Genomic DNA, 21,988 nt, shown 5'->3' on the forward strand with positions numbered 1-21,988 from the left:
AAATGATAGTCCTTTCTTTTACAGTATACATCTTCGTCATGCCCATGTGCAGAAAATTGTGCAGGGTCTAAAGTGTGGCGAGTGAAGTTTCGAGGAGAAGTGGGTCATGGGGTTTTTTTGTTGTTTTTTTAATACTTATTTTTGTGCTTATATTCTATTAAGGTTCAAGCCCACTGTCCTAGGCACACATCTCAGCTACCTGAGCTGTCTGTCCAGGACAGAGGGTTTGTGGTTAATTGTGGTTAATTGCTAAGGTAGATGACAATCATTCTTCGCACCCTTGTTTTGGCTTCGTACACAATAAATATAACATTTCACTTAAAATCCATAGTTTGTAAAAGGTACAATCACAAGATTTTCTTCAAACACATTCTGGGGCATTAGTACTGTTTAAACAGAAAATATTTAACAGCAATTTTGAATGGAATTTTTCCAGCATTCTTAAAACAGAAACGTCATTTATCCAGTTTATTGTTATTGTAAGGAGATGCAAAGTAACGTCACTGGAATACTGACATCATTCAAGTTCCGAATTAGCTATATTATTAAAATGCTTCGGCACATTGAAATAAAAACTGGTCTACTAACCGTGACCCTTGTCAAAATCTATAACGAACAGACAATGCTGTTTACAGGTTGGAATGTATTTATTTTACATAATTCTGTATGGACAATATATTAAGCTTAAGTTTCAAAAGATAAAAGTAATAAAAAGTATCATATCAAAAAATTAACATTGGATATGTTATATTTATTGTGTACAAAGCCAAAACAACAGTGCGAAAAGTGACTGTCGTTGAACTTAGGTTTAGAGAATGAATCTGGTTTTTCGATGTAAGGGAAGCAAAATAAGACAAAGTTAAAGTTTGTTTTGTTTAACAACTCCACTAGAGCACACTGATTTATTAATCATCAGCTACTGGATATGTCAAACATTTGGTAATGAGAGAAAACCACTACATTTTTCCAGTAGTAACAAGGGGTATTTTACAAGCACCATCCCACAGACTGGATAGCACATACATTGTACCACGACCTTTGATATACCAGTCATGGTACACTGCAAACTGGAACGAGAAATAGTCCAGTGAGCCCACCGATGGGGATCATTCCCAAACCAACAGCACAAAAGGCTAACATTTTACCACAAGGCTAGTGTCGGGATTTAGCTCAGTCTGTTGAGTGCTCACTTGAGGTGCTTGCATCGAAGGATCAAACCACCTCTATCTGATTGGGGGTTTTCTCATTCCAACCAGTGCACCACAACTTGGCAAACGCAATGGTATGTGCTTTCCTGTCTGTTGGAAAGTGCATATAAAAGGTCCCATGTTACTAATGGAACAATGTAGCAGGTTTCCTCTCTAAGACTAGATGTCAAAAGTACCAAATGTTTCACATCTAATAGCCGATGATTAATAAATGAATGTGCTCTAGTAGTGTCGTTAAACAAAACAAATTTTAACTTTCATTTCAACTTATTTTCGTGCTTATATCCAATTAAGGTTCAACAACGATGTCCTGGGCACACCCCTCAGCTTCCTGGGCTGTCTGTCCAGGACAGTAGGTTAGTTGTTAATTGTTGATGGTTAGTGTGAGAGAAGAGGGTGTAGTGGTCTTACACCTACCCTGTGAGTCGTTAAAACTTGCTCTGACTGGGAGCCAGAGAGGTACCGGGTTGCAAACCCTGTCCCTACCAGCCTTATGTCCAATAGCTTAACCATGACACCACCAAGGCCGGTAACTTTAACTAAAATAAGACATTCATTTTTCATTTCAACTTATTTTCATGCTTATATCCAATTACAGTTCAAGCACGCTGTCCTGGGCACACACCTCAGCTATCTGGGCTGTCTGTCCAGGGCAGTGGGTTAGTTGTTAGTTGGTTAGTGGTTAATGAGAGAGAACTCGCTCTGGGGTGGAACCGGTACCGGTACCGGGCTGCGAACCCTGTACCTACCATCCTGTAGTTCGATGGCTTAACCACTGCGCCACCAATGCCAGTAAAATAAGACATATACTTACAATCTGGTGATGTTTTGTAAGGGAAGTAATCCACTTGGTTCACGTAGATGTCGGGATCGCAGGCTTTCACTTGATACACACTGGTGTCCACTGGTGAGTTCTCACGCAGGTTTACGTGTAGCGGGTTAGGAACCTGAAACAGATACCAGTCTCAAATGTTACTTTTCAGGCCAATTATTAACTTGGTGGCAGTACAATTGGCACAAATCCAGGATTTCTTTTTATAAAGGGGATGTCTAAAAATATTAATACACGAGAACAAACAGGAAAATGAAAGTTCTGCACTTATAGATAGGCACTTAAAATTAGTAAAAAAGTAAAATTTTTAATCGGGTGTTAATGCCAAATCCTCCCTGGATCCATGTCTGAGGAAACGGAAAAGAAACTAACAACCTCTGGTAGTAGGGGAGTATAGTAGGTGGTTACAAGTGCGTCTTAACAATGCCAGAAATGAACACTCATCAGTGGTCAGATTAAGCTAAAAACGTATGGGAAATGGCAAGTGTGTGGCCCAGATGACCATATGAGACAAGCACCTCTCACAGTTGAAGAGACAAGGACCAGGATGTGGAGGTAGACAGTGAAAGAAGTTGAAAGATAGGAGCTGCCAGATCGGGAAGAAATGAGACAGAATTCAAAGCAGTGAAAAGAAAGGTGGCATTGCTATAAAAAAAATTAAAAAGGAAAGTAACTGGGGCACAACTGCACAGGGTTTTCTCCTGTTAGACAAAAATATTAAAAACATGGTATCAAAAGACTTGGTAGTTTGCATTAGTAAATGTTATAATATGGTCAGGCAAGATTGTGAGTTTATCAAAAGTGTAGTTGTGTTTTTGAATTTTTGGTCTACAGTGTGGAAGTTCAGATCATGCTTTTGTTCTACTTTTTTTAAATACTTATATTCGTGCTTATATCCAATTAAGGTTCAAGCATGCTATGTGGGCTGTGTGTCCAGGACAGTAGACTAATGACTGGTGAGAGAGGTCTGTGTACTGGCCTTAAACACACACCTCTTCTGGGTGGGACCCAGTACCTGGAGGCGAACCCAGTACCTACCAGCCGTACAAGACCAATGGCTTAACCACCTTACCACCTATATAACTGCCTTACCTTCAAAGCACAGCTGTCAAACGTGGGGGCGTTATCATTGGTATCGTTCACCAAGACCACAAGATTTCTGTAGCTGACGATCGAAGTGTTTGTACTGTCCGTGGCCATAAGGATCAACTGGAACAAAAAAAAAGGTTTTTGGTTTTTTAAAACAATAGATCCATGAAGGAGGTTCGATCCTAAAATCCAAGCACCTCGGGCAAACACTAAACCAACTGTTATATATAGTCTTAGAAAGTTAAAGTTATCTGTTTTGTTCAACTAGAGCACTTTGGTGTATTAATCATCACCTATTAGATGTCAATCATTTGGTAATTTTAAAATATAGCCTTAGAGAAGATCAGCAAGAGATCTTTTATATGCAGAATCCCACAGACAGGATAACACACATATCAGCCTTTGATATGCAAGTCGTGGCCACTGGTTGGGATGAGAAAAAACCCAGTCAGAAAATGGGTACACCCAGGGGGTTTGATCCTATGACCCAAAAACATTGGGTGAGTGCTCTGCTCTACTGACTAAACATTGCACATATACACAGGGTGACACCCAATACATGTTGCTAATGTATTTTTTGGTGCTGGGATATTGTTAACATTCATTCATTCAATACTGACTGAGCTAGATCTCATCACACTCAATACTGAAGGGCCGAAAACAAATATTTTGAGATAACAGTGAATTGATATAAACACTATACCTAGTTGCTGGTAAAAATTATGCCATGAACATTAACCGTAAGATTTATCCTGGGCTCATAAAACAAAAGGTCAAAATAACATCTTTTGAGTGTAGTTACCACAGTTAAAATTTGTCTTCTCTATCACTACAACACATTGATTTATTAATACCGGTTGTTGGATGTCAAACATTTGGTAATTCTGACACAAAGTCTTCAAAGAAAATGGTCTACATTTTTCCATTAGTAGCTATAGGGATCTTTCATATGCACTTTCCCACAGACAGGACGTACAGCACATTCCATGGCCTTTGATATACCTATCATAGGTCACATGTTGCGATGGGAGGAAATAACTTGTCAGAGACTGGGTCCTCTGAGGGGATTTGATCCTATGACCAGTGTTCGAAATATGTACTTGTCCGTTTGTCCTGATCAACAATTGAACATTTTCATGGACAAGCAAGATGTATGTCAGGGGTTGTCCAGTGGACAAATAAAATGTTCAGTGCAATTTCACTTTAAGCAATCAAAAACGTCTTTGAATTTGAATAAAACAAACTACTTATTTTGACAAGTGAAAATATCAGTGGAAAAGTATAATGTACTTGTTCGATGGACTAGCGAAAAATTCTGCTTATTTCTATCACTGCCAAGTACCTCAGCCGAGCACTCTACCAACTGAGCTAGAACCTGTAGTTACCGCAATAAGTGATTAATCATACCTCGTATTTATCCTTATCTTCACGGTCGAATATGAAATTTGTTGTTATTGTTCCACTCTCACGGTCTATTTTAAATTTCATGTGATCATTGTTAATAGTGGTTAGGAAACTGTACATCGCTTTCGCGTTTGTTGATTTAGCAGTTGCTTTCACCTTCAACACAGGCTGTGGTGGTATAAGACCCTGGAAAAGATGTAAAACATCACATAACATGGTGCACAGCTTCAGAACCGATATACAATCAGGGACCATTCTAATATTAGGTACATATATGCTCAAGGGGGTGGGTGGGTATCGTTCTAAACATTATGTGCTATTATAGGAGGTGTCGCCATACATATTGCCACTTCTATGTTAAGTAACAAAGATGGTAATGTCCACTGAGGTTGTATTTATGGAATTCATCATTCTATCATTAACATTTAACATGATGTGTGCATTGTACTCGACAGGACTTGAGTGCAAAAATATCTCTGCGAAGTGTGGCATCAGTTAAATACAAGACGGCAATTGGCAGTGCAAATCAAAAGAGAAGAAATGATTAGAACAATCAGAAATTGATAAAACTGCCATGCCTATTATGTTATAAATTACGACACTGACCTCGAGAATGTAAATTGATAAAACTGCCATGCCTATTATGTTATAAATTGCCACACTGACCTCGAGAATGTAAATTGATAAAACTGCCATGCCTATTATGTTATAAATTGCCACACTGACCTCGAGAATGTAAATTAATAAAACTGCCATGCCTATTATGTTATAAATTGCCACACTGACCTCGAGAATGTAAATTGATAAAACTTCCATGCTTATTATGTTATAAATTGCAACACTGACCTCGAGAATGTAAATTGATAAAACTGCCATGCCTATTATGTTATAAATTGCGACACTGACCTCAAGAATGTAAATTGATAAAACTGCCATACCTATTATGTTATAAATTGCCACACTGACCTCAAGAACATAAGCGACCTCTCCCCGTCTTGGCACCTTCCAGTCAGGTGTGCCATCATCCAGCTGTCCACTCTTGATGTTGATGTCCACTGAGGTCGTGTTCATTTTAGGAGGGTAGCCCCGGTCCGTGGCAGTAACTGACAATTTGAAGGACTCGGACAGGCCAGACAGGCTCCGGCGAGTCAAAATAACACCAGTAGTGGGAATTATCCGGAACAGGTTTCTTCCTGTAAAATATAACATTCTATATAACATTCTAAATCTGTATCCAGATCACACCTCTTTTTGTAAAATATAACATTCTAAATCTGTATCCAGAACAGGTTTCTCCCTGTAAAATATAACATTCTAAATCTGTATCCGGAACAGGTTTCTCCCTGTAAAATATAACATTCTAAATCTGTGTCTGGAACAGGTTTCTCCCTGTAAAATATAACATTCTAAATCTGTGTCTGGAACAGGTTTCTCCCTGTAAAAATATAACATTCTAAATCTGTATCCGGAACAGGTTTCTCCCTGTAAAATATAACATTCTAAATCTGTATTCAGAACAGGTTTCTCCCTGTAAAATATAAAATTCTAAATCTGTATCCGAAACACACATCTTTCTGTAAAATATAACATTCTAAATCTGTATCCGGAACAGGTTTCTCCCTGTAAAATATAACATTCTAAATCTGTATTCAGAACAGGTTTCTCCTTGTAAAATATAACATTCTAAATCTGTATCCAGAACAGGTTTCTCCCTGTAAAATATAACATTCTAAATCTGTATCTGGAACAGGTTTCTCCCTGTAAAATATAACATTCTAAATCTGTATTCGGAACAGGTTTCTCCCTGTAAAATATAACATTCTAAATTTGTATCCGGAACAGGTTTCTCCCTGTAAAATATAACATTCTAAATATGTATTCAGAACAGGTTTCTCCCTGTAAAATATAACATTCTAAATCTGTATCTGGAACACACCTCTCACTGTAATTTCTTTAATTTATTTTAAATTATTCAGTTCGAAACCCATTAGTTTTTGAATCTATTAATATATCAATGTTTTGTGATAATGTTTGCCCCATTTTGGCAATCTATTCAGCAAATTAATTTTATCAAATATATTAAAACATTTGTGTTTCTTTTGTTTTTTGGTGTAGTTAACTTGAAGGCGGGGTCGCAATTCTCACAGGTGTGTTCCAGACACAGATTTAGAATGCTATATAAGTTTGTTTCTTTTGTTTAACAACACCACAGGAGCACATTGATTAAGTCATCATCGACTATTGGATGTCAAACATATGGTAATTCTGACAGTCATCAGAAGAAACAACTATATTTTTTCTAATGCAGCAAGGGATCTTTTATATACACTTTCCCACAGACAGGAAAGCACATACCATGGCCTTTGATCAGTTGTGATGCACTGGTTGGAACAAGAGAAAAACAATCAGTTGAATGGATCCACCAAGGTGGTTTGAATACCTCAAGCGAACACCCAATCAACTGAGCTAAATCCCACCCCTATTATATTAGATATTATTACAGAATGAAAATATATCTGTATTCTTATTGGTCAAAAACAAGTCACATGACCTTCCATAAATAATGATATTGTCCTAAGACGGTACCACCGGTCCATCAAAAGTGATATTGCCCTGACCAATGAAAATAAAGATGAGATAAAATTTTATCCAATTAATGAGTATGTAACATAATGCAACGTCAACTGCTAATTCTAATGTAAACAAGCACAAACTTGTAACAAAACGCTTCAGTAAAGATAACATCTTTAGTCATACTGAGTTTAATTCCGCAACTACGACAAAAACAAGGTCAGTAACCATCAAATTGTGTATGGAATATGTCGCAGATTTAGAAACGTACATGATACATCAAAATGCAGTTGGAATCGGCACTCTCAGGATTTTATGTTACAAATAAAAAAATGCATTTGGAGGTAATCAGTAACTCTTCAGTATTTAATGTATGTTCATATTTATCACATTTTGTGTTTTATTTTGCTATTAATATGATTTTGACACTCTTGCTGGTTATAATGTTTCGAATTTGATTCTTGTCTTAGTAATGTTTCAACTGTTTATTTCCGCATTCCTCTGCATATCATACAACATCATAGGATTACGTGAAATCACTAAATCCCATCAATTTTAACATATTGCGGAAATTATAAGCGTTGGCGTATTTCGATTCTGATAAACAAAGCAGGAATGTACGAGTCTTATGGATAACATTATGTAATAAAACAATTATTTACCACATTTTGGGCAATATCATGTTTTATGGACTGAAGAAATTGATATTGACCGAGGCCAACAGCTGAGGTTAATATCAATTTCTTCGGTCCATAAAACATGATATTGCCCTCAATGACGGTCAATAATTGATAAAGATCAAACCAATTTACCATCATCCAAGGAATACACAATCTCTGCATTGATGCCAGAATCTTTGTCTGTGGCTTGAATCTTGCCAACACTGGTGCCAATAGCAGCGGTTTCCACGACTGTTATCGCATAAGGATCCCCGGTGAACTCAGGACTGTTGTCATTAAAATCGAGAATGTTAATCTCAACCTATGAAACACACCGTAAAGGGAAATATTACATTCAGACATAAGACAGTCACATGCAAGTAACAGCTAAGTAAATACTATAATTATAGTAGCTTTTTTAACTGTTAATAAGTTGCATCATCAAATCTCTGTTTCAGTGGCAAAGGAAGGAAGGAAATGTTTTATTTGACAACATACTCAACACATTTTATTTACGGTTATATGGCTACTGAGAGAGGAAACCCACTGTCGCCAGTTCATGACCTACTCTTTTTGATTAGCAGCAAGGGATCTTTTATATGCGCCCATCTCACAGACAGGATAACTCATATCACGGCCTATGATACACCATTCGTGATGCACTGGCTGGAACGAGATTAAGGCCCAATGGACCCATCGATGGGGATTGACCCCAGACCGTCCGCGCATCAAGCGAATGCTTTACCACTGGGTTACGTCCCATCCCTGTTTCAGTGGCATGCAATCTAAAGTTTGTTTTGTTTAACGACATCAATAGAGCACAATGATTTAGTAATCATCGGCTATTGGATGTCAAACATTCAGCAATTTTGACATATAGTCTTAGAGAGGAAACTCACTGCATTTTTCCATTAGTAGCAAGGGATCTTTTATATGCACCATTCCACAGACAGAACAGCACATACCACTCATGGTGCATGAACTGGAATGAGAAATAGCCCAATGGGCCCACCAATGGGGATTGATCCCAGACCAACCATACATCAGGCAAGTGCTTGACAACTGGGCAACATCCCATCCAAGTAACAACTAAGTAAAAGTTGTATCATCAAATCTCCGTCGCAGTGGCATGCAATCTAAAGTTTGTTTTGTTTAATGACACCACTAGAGCACACTGATTTGCTAATCATCGACTAATGGATATCAAATATTTGGTAATTTTTATATATAGTCTTAGAGAGGAAACCCACTACATTTTTTATTAGCATCAAGGGATCTTATAATTATATGTACTTTCTCACAAGCAGGACAGCAGATACCATACAATTTGATATACCAATCATGAGCCACTTGATGGTTTGAGAAAAAGTCCAGTCAGAAAATGGGTCCACCGACAGCATTTGATCCTACGACCCAAACACCTCAGGCGAGAGCACTATTAACTGCGACCCCTAAGTAAGAGTTATGTATCGCCCCACATGTCATGATTAACTGTAGCTTGATTAACTGCGACCCCTACGTAAGAGTTATGTATCGCCCCACATGTCACAATTAACTGTAGCTCTATTAACTGCGACCCCTACGTAAGAGTTATATATCGCCCCACATGTCACAATTAACTGTAGCTCTATTAACTGCGACCCCTACGTAAGAGTTATGTATCACCCCACATGTCACAATTAACTGTAGCTCTATTAACTGCGACCCCTACGTAAGAGTTATGTATCGCCCCACATGTCACGATTAACTGTAGCTCTATTAACTGCGACCCCTACGTAAGAGTTATGTATCGCCCCACATGTCACAATTAACTGTAGCACTATTAACTGCGACCCCTAAGTAAGAGTTATGTATCACCCCACATGTCACGATTAACTGTAGCTCTATTAACTGCGACCCCTACGTAAGAGTTATGTATCGCCCCACATGTCACAATTAACTGTAGCTCTATTAACTGCGACCCCTACGTAAGAGTTATGTATCGCCCCACATGTCACAATTAACTGTAGCTCGATTAACTGCAACCCCTAAGTTAGAGTTATGTATCGCCCCACATGTCACAATTAACTGTAGCTCGATTAACTGTGGGCCCTAAGTAACAGTTATTTATCGCCCCACATGTCACAATTAATTGTAGCTCTATTAACTGCAACCTCTAAGTAACAGTTATTTATCGCCCCACATGTCACAATTAACTGTAGCTCTATTAACTGTTGGCCCTAAGTAACAGTTATGTATCGCCCCACATGTCACAATTAACTGTAGCTCGATTAACTGTGGGCCGTAAGTAACAGGTATGTATCGCCCCACATGTCACAATTAACTGTAGCTCTATTAACTGTGGGCCCTAAGTAACAGTTATGTATCGCCCCACATGTCACAATTAACTGTAGCTCTATTAACTGCAACCCCTAAGTAACAGTTATGTATCGCCCCACATGTCACAATTAACTGTAGCTCTATTAACTGTGGGCCCAAAGTAACAGTTATGTATCGCCCCACATGTCACAATTAACTGTAGCTCTATTAACTGTGACCCCTAAGTAACAGTTATGTATCGCCCGACATGTCACAATTAACTGTAGCTCTATTAACTGCGACCCCTAAGTAACAGTTATGTATCGCCCCACATGTCACAATTAACTGTAGCTCTATTAACTGCGACCCCTAAGTAACAGTTATGTATCGCCCCACATGTCACAATTAACTGTAGCTCTATTAACTGTGACCCCTAAGTAACAGTTATGTATCGCTAGCTCTATTAACTGCGACCCCTAAGTAACAGTTATTTATCACCCCACATGTCACAATTAACTGTAGCTCTATTAACTGTGGGTCCTAAGTAACAGTTATGTATCGCCCCACATGTCACAATTAACTGTAGCTCTATTAACTGTGGGCCCTAAGTAACAGTTATGTATCGCCCCACATGTCACAATTAACTGTAGCTCTATTAACTGTGGGCCCTAAGTAACAGTTATGTATCGCCCCACATGTCATGATTAACTGTAGCTCTATTAACTGCGACCCCTAAGTAACAGTTATGTATCGCCCCACATGTCACAATTAACTGTAGTTCTATTAACTGTGGGTCCTAAGTAACAGTTATGTATTGCCCCACATGTTACGATTAACTGTAGCTCGATTAACTGTGGGCCGTAAGTAACAGGTATGTATCGCCCCACATGTCACAATTAACTGTAGCTCTATTAACTGTGGGCCCTAAGTAACAGTTATGTATCGCCCCACATGTCACAATTAACTGTAGCTCTATTAACTGCAACCCCTAAGTAACAGTTATGTATCGCCCCACATGTCACAATTAACTGTAGCTCTATTAACTGTGGGCCCAAAGTAACAGTTATGTATCGCCCCACATGTCACAATTAACTGTAGCTCTATTAACTGTGACCCCTAAGTAACAGTTATGTATCGCCCGACATGTCACAATTAACTGTAGCTCTATTAACTGCGACCCCTAAGTAACAGTTATGTATCGCCCCACATGTCACAATTAACTGTAGCTCTATTAACTGCGACCCCTACGTAAGAGTTATGTATCGCCCCACATGTCACAATTAACTGTAGCTCGATTAACTGCAACCCCTAAGTTAGAGTTATGTATCGCCCCACATGTCACAATTAACTGTAGCTCGATTAACTGTGGGCCCTAAGTAACAGTTATTTATCGCCCCACATGTCACAATTAATTGTAGCTCTATTAACTGCAACCTCTAAGTAACAGTTATTTATCGCCCCACATGTCACAATTAACTGTAGCTCTATTAACTGTTGGCCCTAAGTAACAGTTATGTATCGCCCCACATGTCACAATTAACTGTAGCTCGATTAACTGTGGGCCGTAAGTAACAGGTATGTATCGCCCCACATGTCACAATTAACTGTAGCTCTATTAACTGTGGGCCCTAAGTAACAGTTATGTATCGCCCCACATGTCACAATTAACTGTAGCTCTATTAACTGCAACCCCTAAGTAACAGTTATGTATCGCCCCACATGTCACAATTAACTGTAGCTCTATTAACTGTGGGCCCAAAGTAACAGTTATGTATCGCCCCACATGTCACAATTAACTGTAGCTCTATTAACTGTGACCCCTAAGTAACAGTTATGTATCGCCCGACATGTCACAATTAACTGTAGCTCTATTAACTGCGACCCCTAAGTAACAGTTATGTATCGCCCCACATGTCACAATTAACTGTAGCTCTATTAACTGCGACCCCTAAGTAACAGTTATGTATCGCCCCACATGTCACAATTAACTGTAGCTCTATTAACTGTGACCCCTAAGTAACAGTTATGTATCGCTAGCTCTATTAACTGCGACCCCTAAGTAACAGTTATTTATCGCCCCACATGTCACAATTAACTGTAGCTCTATTAACTGTGGGTCCTAAGTAACAGTTATGTATCGCCCCACATGTCACAATTAACTGTAGCTCTATTAACTGTGGGCCCTAAGTAACAGTTATGTATCGCCCCACATGTCACAATTAACTGTAGCTCTATTAACTGTGGGCCCTAAGTAACAGTTATGTATCGCCCCACATGTCATGATTAACTGTAGCTCTATTAACTGCGACCCCTAAGTAACAGTTATGTATCGCCCCACATGTCACAATTAACTGTAGTTCTATTAACTGTGGGTCCTAAGTAACAGTTATGTATTGCCCCACATGTTACGATTAACTGTAGCTCGATTAACTGTGGGCCGTAAGTAACAGGTATGTATCGCCCCACATGTCACAATTAACTGTAGCTCTATTAACTGTGGGCCCTAAGTAACAGTTATGTATCGCCCCACATGTCACAATTAACTGTAGCTCTATTAACTGCAACCCCTAAGTAACAGTTATGTATCGCCCCACATGTCACAATTAACTGTAGCTCTATTAACTGTGGGCCCAAAGTAACAGTTATGTATCGCCCCACATGTCACAATTAACTGTAGCTCTATTAACTGTGACCCCTAAGTAACAGTTATGTATCGCCCGACATGTCACAATTAACTGTAGCTCTATTAACTGCGACCCCTAAGTAACAGTTATGTATCGCCCCACATGTCACAATTAACTGTAGCTCTATTAACTGCGACCCCTAAGTAACAGTTATGTATCGCCCCACATGTCACAATTAACTGTAGCTCTATTAACTGTGACACCTAAGTAACAGTTATGTATCGCTAGCTCTATTAACTGCGACCCCTAAGTAACAGTTATTTATCGCCCCACATGTCACAATTAACTGTAGCTCTATTAACTGTGGGTCCTAAGTAACAGTTATGTATCGCCCCACATGTCACAATTAACTGTAGCTCTATTAACTGTGGGCCCTAAGTAACAGTTATGTATCGCCCCACATGTCACAATTAACTGTAGCTCTATTAACTGTGGGCCCTAAGTAACAGTTATGTATCGCCCCACATGTCATGATTAACTGTAGCTCTATTAACTGCGACCCCTAAGTAACAGTTATGTATCGCCCCACATGTCACAATTAACTGTAGTTCTATTAACTGTGGGTCCTAAGTAACAGTTATGTATTGCCCCACATGTTACGATTAACTGTAGCTCTATTAACTGTGGGCCCTAAGTAACAGTTATGTATTACCCCACATGTCACAATTAACTGTAGCTCTATTAACTGTGGGCCCTAAGTAACAGTTATGTATCGCCCCACATGTCACAATTAACTGTAGCTCTATTAACTGCGACCCCTAAGTAACAGTTATGTATTGCCCCACATGTCACAATTAACTGTAGCTCTATTAACTGTGGGCCCTAAGTAAAGAGTTATGTATCGCCCCACATGTCACAATTAACTGTAGCTCTATTAACTGCGACCCCTAAGTAACAGTTATGTATCGCCCCACATGTCACAATTAACTGTAGCTCTATTAACTGCGACCCCTAAGTAACAGTTATGTATCGCCCCACATGTCACAATTAACTGTAACTCTATTAACTGTGGGTCCTAAGTAACAGTTATTGGAACTGTTGCGACATGATAGACTTACTGGAACTGTTGCGACATGATAGACTTACTGGAACTGTTGTGACGTGATACACTTACTGGAACTGTTGTGACATGATAAACTTACTGGAACTGTTGTGACGTGATAGACTTACTGGAACTGTTGTGACATGATAGACTTACTGGAACTGTTGTGACATGATAGACTTACTGGAACTGTTGTGACATGATAAACTTACTGGATGTGATAGACTTACTGAAACTGTTGTCACATGATAGACTTACTGGAACTGTTGTTACATGATAGACTTACTGGAACTGTTGTGACATGATAGACTTACTGGAACTGTTGTGACGTGATAGACTTACTGGAACTGTTGTGATGTGATAGACTTACTGGAACTGTTGTGATGTGATAAACTTACTGGAACTGTTGTGACATGATAAACTTACTGGAACTGTTGTGACGTGATAGACTGCTGATTGAGAATTATTCCCCGGGTTATCTCTTGCAGATACCAACAGGTGGTATCTTCTCTTCGTTTCATAGTCAAGATCAACACCTTGATTCACAATCAGCAAACCCTGGAGGAATATTAAATTATTTTAAAAACAGATCTCATAAATTTGCAATCATGGCAATCAGCTATATATACTAAAGCTTGTGACAACTGAAAAATATTTCACTCAGGACATAGACAACATATGAAATGGAAGCTTGTGTTAATATCCTATAAATGTTAAATTACTGTAATAACATATATATAAACAGCATGAATTGCAAGTAATATTAAATTACTGTAATAACATATATATTCAAACAGCATGAGCTACAATTAAATATTAAACTACAGTAATAACATATGCACTCAAACAGCATGAATTGCAAGTAAATATTAAATTACTGTAATAACATATATGACCTACAATTAAACATTAATTTCAAAAATAGCATACATATTCAAACAGCATGAAATACAATTTAATCTTACATGGTTAATTAGTACCAACATGAGACCAAAAATTGGAATAACACATTTATTATTCTGTCATATTAGGTATATAATATAAAAGAAAATCTGATTTCATTTTCCTAGGTTAACATCACTAATTTTAAACCCAGTGTAAACCTTTCACATACTTGTTGGTTAAAAATCTTGAAATCTTTGCTGCCACTGCCCGACAAAATGTACTCGACTCGACCAAAATTTCCACTGTCGTCATCCCTTGCCGTGATGTAACCAACCACTGATGGGTAGGCATACGTTTCCAAGAGATTGAATGAGTACTTGCTCTGCAAAATCAAAATATTAAATCTTCAGTCTCGGATCACCATATTATTATAGGATTTATACTAGCAAATCAAAATATTAAAGCTAATTCAGTCTCGGATCACCATATTATTATAGGATTTATACTACTAAATCAAAATATTAAAGCTAATTCAGTCTCGGATCACCATATTATTATAGGATTTATACTACTAAATCAAAATATTAAAGCTTCAGTCTCAGATCACCATATTATTATATGATTTATACTAACAAATCAAAATATTAAAGCTAATTCAGTCTAGGATCACCATATTATTATAGGATTTATACTAGCAAATCAAAATATTAAAGCTAATTCAGTCTCGGATCACCATATTATTATAGGATTTATACTACTAAATCAAAATATTAAAGCTAATTCAGTCTCGGATCACCATATTATTATAGGATTTATACTACCAAATCAAAATATTAAAGCTAATTCAGTCTCGGATCACCATATTATTATAGGATTTATACTACTAAATCAAAATATTAAAGCTAATTCAGTCTCGGATCACCATATTATTATAGGATTTATACTAGCAAATCAAAATATTAAAGCTAATTCAGTCTCGGATCACCATATTATTATAGGATGTATACTACCAAATCAAAATATTAAATCTTCAGTCTCGGATCACCATATTATTATAGGATGTATACTAGCAAATCAAAATATTAAAGCTAATTCAGTCTCGGATTACCATATTATTATAGGATGTATACTAGCAAATCAAAATATTAAATCTTCAGTCTCGGATCACCATATTATTATAGGATGTATACTAGCAAATCAAAATATTAAAGCTAATTCAGTCTCGGATCACCATATTATTATAGGATGTATACTAGCAAATCAAAGTATTAAATCTTCAGTCTCAGATCACCATATTATTATAGGATGTATACTAGCAAATCAAATATTAAAGCTAATTCAGTCTAGGATCACCATATTATTATAGGATGTATACTAGCAAATCAAAGTATTAAAGCTAATTCAGTCTAGGATCACCATATTATTATAGGATGTATACTAGCAAATCAAATATTAAAGCTAATTCAGTCTAGGATCACCATATTATTATAGGATGTATACTAGCAAATCAAATATTAAAGCTAATTCAGTCTCAGATCACCATATTATTATAGGATGTATACTAGCAAATCAAATATTAAAGCTAATTCAGTCTCAGATCACCATATTATTACAGGATGTATACTAGCAAATCAAATATTAAAGCTAATTCAGTCTCAGATCACCATATTATTATAGGATGTATACTAGCAAATCAAATATTAAAGCTAATTCAGTCTCAGATCACCATATTATTATAGGATGTATACTAGCAAATCAAATATTAAAGCTAATTCAGTCTCAGATCACCATATTATTACAGGATGTATACTAGCAAATCAAATATTAAAGCTAATTCAGTCTCAGATCACCATATTATTATAGGATGTATACTAGCAAATCAAATATTAAAGCTAATTCAGTCTCAGATCACCATATTATTATAGGATGTATACTAGCAAATCAAATATTAAAGCTAATTCAGTCTCAGATCACCATATTATTACAGGATGTATACTAGCAAATCAAAGTATTAAAGCTAATTCAGTCTCAGATCACCATATTATTATAGGATGTATACTAGCAAATCAAATATTAAAGCTAATTCAGTCTCAGATCACCATATTATTACAGGATGTATACTAGCAAATCAAATATTAAAGCTAATTCAGTCTCAGATCACCATATTATTATAGGATGTATACTAGCAAATCAAATATTAAAGCTAATTCAGTCTCAGATCACCATATTATTACAGGATGTATACTAGCAAATCAAAGTATTAAAGCTAATTCAGTCTCAGATCACCATATTATTATAGGATGTATACTAGCAAATCAAATATTAAAGCTAATTCAGTCTCAGATCACCATATTATTATAGGATGTATACTAGCAAATCAAATCCCATAGTTTTTGTTTTTGTTTTGTTTAACGACACCACTATACCACATATAGAGCACATTGATTTTTTAGTCATCGGCTATTGGATGTCAAACATTTCCTCATTTTTGACTCATAGTCTTAGAGGAAACCCACAACATTTTTCCATTAGCAGCAAGGGACCATCTGTATGCAATTTCACACAGGCAGGATAGCACATACCACAGCCTTTGATATACCAATCTTGTGAGCAATTGTTGAGATGGGGGGGGGGGAGTCAGTTAAAGAATGGGCCCACTGATATACTCAGCTACTCATGTGCATCCCTTTCCATATCCCACAAATGACAATTATAGTAATATATATGTGGCTAAAACTGCTACACACAACATTATAATCAACATGGATACCATGGATATAATTACTACCATGGTGCACCCTTCATGTACATCAGAAGATGGGTGTAGGCTACTAGTTTCAGCTATATCAGGAAGCATCTATCTTTGTCAACCGTAGTTCTACCCAAACAAATTCATCCCAATTATAGAATGGTACACTGACAATAGTTCAAATTAATCCCTATTATAGAAGGACCACACACGTTTCCTGGACAACAGTAGCTGGTACACTGACAATAGTAATCCCTATTACAGAAGGACCATACACACGTTTCCTGGACAACAGTAGCTGGTACACTGACAATAGTAATCCCTATTACAGAAGGACCATACACATGTTTCCTGGACAACAGTAGTTGGTACACTGACAATAGTAATCCCTATTACAGAAGGACCATACATGTTTCCTGGACAACAGTAGCTGGTACACTGACAATAGTAATCCCTATTACAGAAGGACCATACATGTTTCCTGGACAACAGTAGCTGGTACACTGACAATAGTTCAAATTAATCCCTATTACAGAAGGACCACACACATGTTTCCTGGACAACAGTAGCTGGTACACTGACAATAGTTCAAATTAATCCCTATTACAGAAGGACCACACACATGTTTCCTGGACAACAGTAGCTGGTACACTGACAATAGTTCAAATTAATCCCTATTACAGAAGGACCACACACGTTTCCTGGACAACAGTAGCTGGTACACTGACAATAGTTCAAATTAATCCCTATTACAGAAGGACCACACACATGTTTCCTGGACAACAGTAGCTGGTACACTGACAATAGTTCAAATTAATCCCTATTACAGAAGGACCATACACATGTTTCCTGGACAACAGTAGCTGGTACACTGACAATAGTTCAAATTAATCCCTATTACAGAAGGACCACACACGTTTCCTGGACAACAGTAGCTGGTACACTGACACTAGTTCAAATTAATCCCTATTACAGAAGGACCATACACATGTTTCCTGGACAACAGTAGCTGGTACACTGACAATAGTTCAAATTAATCCCTATTACAGAAGGACCATACACGTTTCCTGGACAACAGTAGCTGGTACACTGACAATAGTTCAAATTAATCCCTATTACAGAAGGACCATACACATGTTTCCTGGACAACAGTAGCTGGTACACTGACAATAGTTCAAATTAATCCCTATTACAGAAGGACCATACACATGTTTCCTGGACAACAGTAGCTGGTACACTGACAATAGTTCAAATTAATCCCTATTACAGAAGGACCATACACGTTTCCTGGACAACAGTAGCTGGTACACTGACAATAGTTCAAATTAATCCCTATTACAGAAGGACCATACACATGTTTCCTGGACAACAGTAGCTGGTACACTGACAATGGTAATCCCTATTACAGAAGGACCATACACATGTTTCCTGGACAACAGTAGCTGGTACATTGACAATAGTTCAAATTAATCCCTATTACAGAAGGACCATACACGTTTCCTGGACAACAGTAGCTGGTACACTGACAATAGTTCAAATTAATCCCCATTACAGAAGGACCATACACATGTTTCCTGGACAACAGTAGCTGGTACACTGACAATAGTTCAAATTAATCCCTATTACAGAAGGACCATACACATGTTTCCTGGACAACAGTAGCTGGTACACTGACAATAGTTCAAATTCATCCCTATTACAGAAGGACCATACACATGTTTCCTGGACAACAGTAGCTGGTACACTGACAATAGTTCAAATTCATCCCTATTACAGAAGGACCATACACGTTTCCTGGACAACAGTAGCTGGTACACTGACAATAGTTCAAATGCATCCCTATTACAGAAGGACCAGACACATGTTTCCTGGACAACAGTAGCTGGTACACTGACAATAGTTCAAATTCATCCCTATTACAGAAGGACCATACACGTTTCCTGGACAACAGTAGCTGGTACACTGATAATAGTTCAAATGCATCCCTATTACAGAAGGACCAGACACATGTTTCCTGGACAACAGTAGCTGGTACAATGACAATAGTTCAAATTAATCCCTATTACAGAAGGACCACACACATGTTTCCTGGACAACAGTAGCTGGTACACTGACAATAGTTCAAATTAATCCCTATTACAGAAGGACCACACACGTTTCCTGGACAACAGTAGCTGGTACACTGACAATAGTTCAAATTAATCCCTATTACAGAAGGACCACACACATGTTTCCTGGACAACAGTAGCTGGTACACTGACAATAGTTCAAATTAATCCCTATTACAGAAGGACCACACACATGTTTCCTGGACAACAGTAGCTGGTACACTGACAATAGTTCAAATTAATCCCTATTACAGAAGGACCACACACATGTTTCCTGGACAACAGTAGCTGGTACACTGACAATAGTTCAAATTAATCCCTATTATAGAAGGACCATACACATGTTTCCTGGACAACAGTAGCTGGTACACTGACAATAGTTCAAATGAATCCCTATTATAGAAGGACCATACACGTTTCCTGGACAACAGTAGCTGGTACACTGACAATAGTTCAAATCAATCCCAATTATAGAAGGACCACACACATGTTTCCTGGACAACAGTAGCTGGTACACTGACAATAGTTCAAATCAATCCCTATTACAGAAGGACCACACAATGTTTCCTGGACAACAGTAGCTGGTACACTGACAATAGTTCAAATTAATCCCTACTACAGAAGGACCATACACATGTTTCCTGGACAACAGTAGCTGGTACACTGACAATAGTTCAAATTAATCCCTATTACAGAAGGACCACACACGTTTCCTGGACAACAGTAGCTGGTACACTGACAATAGTTCAAATTAATCCCTATTACAGAAGGACCACACACATGTTTCCTGGACAACAGTAGCTGGTACACTGACAATAGTTCAAATTAATTTATAGCAATTTAACATTCGTTTTGTTTCACAACACCACCAGAGAACATTGGTTAATTAATCATCAGCTAATGGGTGTCAAACATTTGGTAATTTTGACATATTAGAGAGGAAACCCGCTACATTTTTTAATTAGTAGCAAGGGATCTTTTATAGGTAGTGGTATGTGCTATCCTGCCTGTGGGATGGTGAATATAAAAGATCCCTTGCTACTAATGGAAAAATGTAGTGGATTTCCTCTCTAAGACTAAATGTCAAAATTACCAAATCTTCGACATCTAATAGCCAATGATTAATCAATCAATGTGTTCTAGTTGTGTCGTTAAACAAAACAAACTTGTTTAATTTCTTGCTTCCTACCTCTTCAAACTGTGGTGGATTGTCGTTTATGTCACTGATTTCTACTCGAATGGTGGTCACAGCTGTACGCCTGTCCACACTGGTAGCTACAACCTGCACAGTGAAAATCCTCGTATTCGATTCATAATCAAGGTCTTTATTTTCGACAATAGTCACTGTACCTGAATTCAAATAAAATTCATGAAGCATAACTGATATTTTGTTATATAACAAGGTTATTTGGCAAGGTTTACGTGAATATGAAGTGGCCAGAAAGGTGAATTAAAAGCTGCCCCCACTCAACTGCTTAATTAAATCTTATTACTCATATGGTTATAAATATCTCGGTTCATAAAGTGGGACATAACGTTTTGACATCATTTGATGACATCATAAGATTGGCACACAACTACTTTACCAGAATGTCAGTCAAACTATAGTTGAGTGATATAAATTAAAAACAATTAGGAATAATAAATAGGATATTAAACTCACTACCATTTTGTATCGTGTTTATGTCCCTTGTGAAATAATTTTCATTGTCGGTCGCTAAAGCTCATGACAAATGACAATTATTTCACTCAGGACATAAACATGATATGAAATGGAAGCTCGTTTAATTAAGAATTGACCACAATTATTTTTTGGTTCATGCAAGTATGAACCGAAAAAACGATGTGCACATTGTATGAGCCCGCGTAGAGGGTCATACAAAAGTGTGCACATCGTTTTTCGGTTCATACTTGCATGAACCAAAAAATAATTGCGATCAAATCTTATAATTAAATTTATATGCATACTTTAACAATACATAACTGAATTTATTTTGTTTAGCTTTAAATACGCCTGTAGTATTGTTTGTGTAAACTTCATTGATACTTATGTCGCGTAAGAATGCGAACGTTCATTCACTATCATTTGAATCAGGTGATGTTTTTGTAAATGATGTCATTTCCTTTAGCTGCAGTGCATTTTTACGGATCGTTTAGTTATATTGGAAGGAATTGTCCTATTCGTGTTTAGTTTATATTTTATGAAAGTGAACTAAGAGAACGTGTCTAACATTTATGCTGTTGGTGGAACCGTTTAATATTCAACAACAGCTGTAGAACACCGCTTACAAGTAAGTTACAGAAGTGAAGTTTCCTACATGATTTCTTTGGCCACCGACCGAGTCTCATGTCATGATTAGCGAAGAGGTTGGGGTTTTGGGGTGTGTGGGGTTTTTTTTAAAAATCATTGCGTATATATCTACATGTCTACTCTGCTATAGCATTTACCATTAATTTAT

At 37.5% G+C, this 21,988-nt stretch overlaps 1 protein-coding gene across 1 annotated transcript in view; it reads right to left on the reverse strand.

Annotated features, from left to right (window-relative positions):
* The window catches only part of LOC121378364 (cadherin-23-like), an 82,217-nt gene that overhangs the window by 13,640 nt on the left and 46,589 nt on the right, over nt 1–21,988 (reverse strand). The window contains exons 26-33 of the mRNA XM_041506498.1: nt 20,719–20,879; nt 14,902–15,054; nt 14,214–14,345; nt 7,917–8,085; nt 5,500–5,726; nt 4,537–4,719; nt 3,133–3,249; nt 2,023–2,155 (exon numbers count right to left, since the gene is read on the reverse strand). Of these exons, the coding sequence (XP_041362432.1) occupies nt 2,023–2,155; nt 3,133–3,249; nt 4,537–4,719; nt 5,500–5,726; nt 7,917–8,085; nt 14,214–14,345; nt 14,902–15,054; nt 20,719–20,879 (1,275 nt within the window). The remainder of the gene's footprint in view (nt 1–2,022; nt 2,156–3,132; nt 3,250–4,536; nt 4,720–5,499; nt 5,727–7,916; nt 8,086–14,213; nt 14,346–14,901; nt 15,055–20,718; nt 20,880–21,988) is intronic.

Source organism: Gigantopelta aegis, chromosome 8, assembly GCF_016097555.1.
Source record: "Gigantopelta aegis isolate Gae_Host chromosome 8, Gae_host_genome, whole genome shotgun sequence".
Lineage (NCBI taxonomy): Eukaryota > Metazoa > Mollusca > Gastropoda > Neomphalida > Peltospiridae > Gigantopelta > Gigantopelta aegis.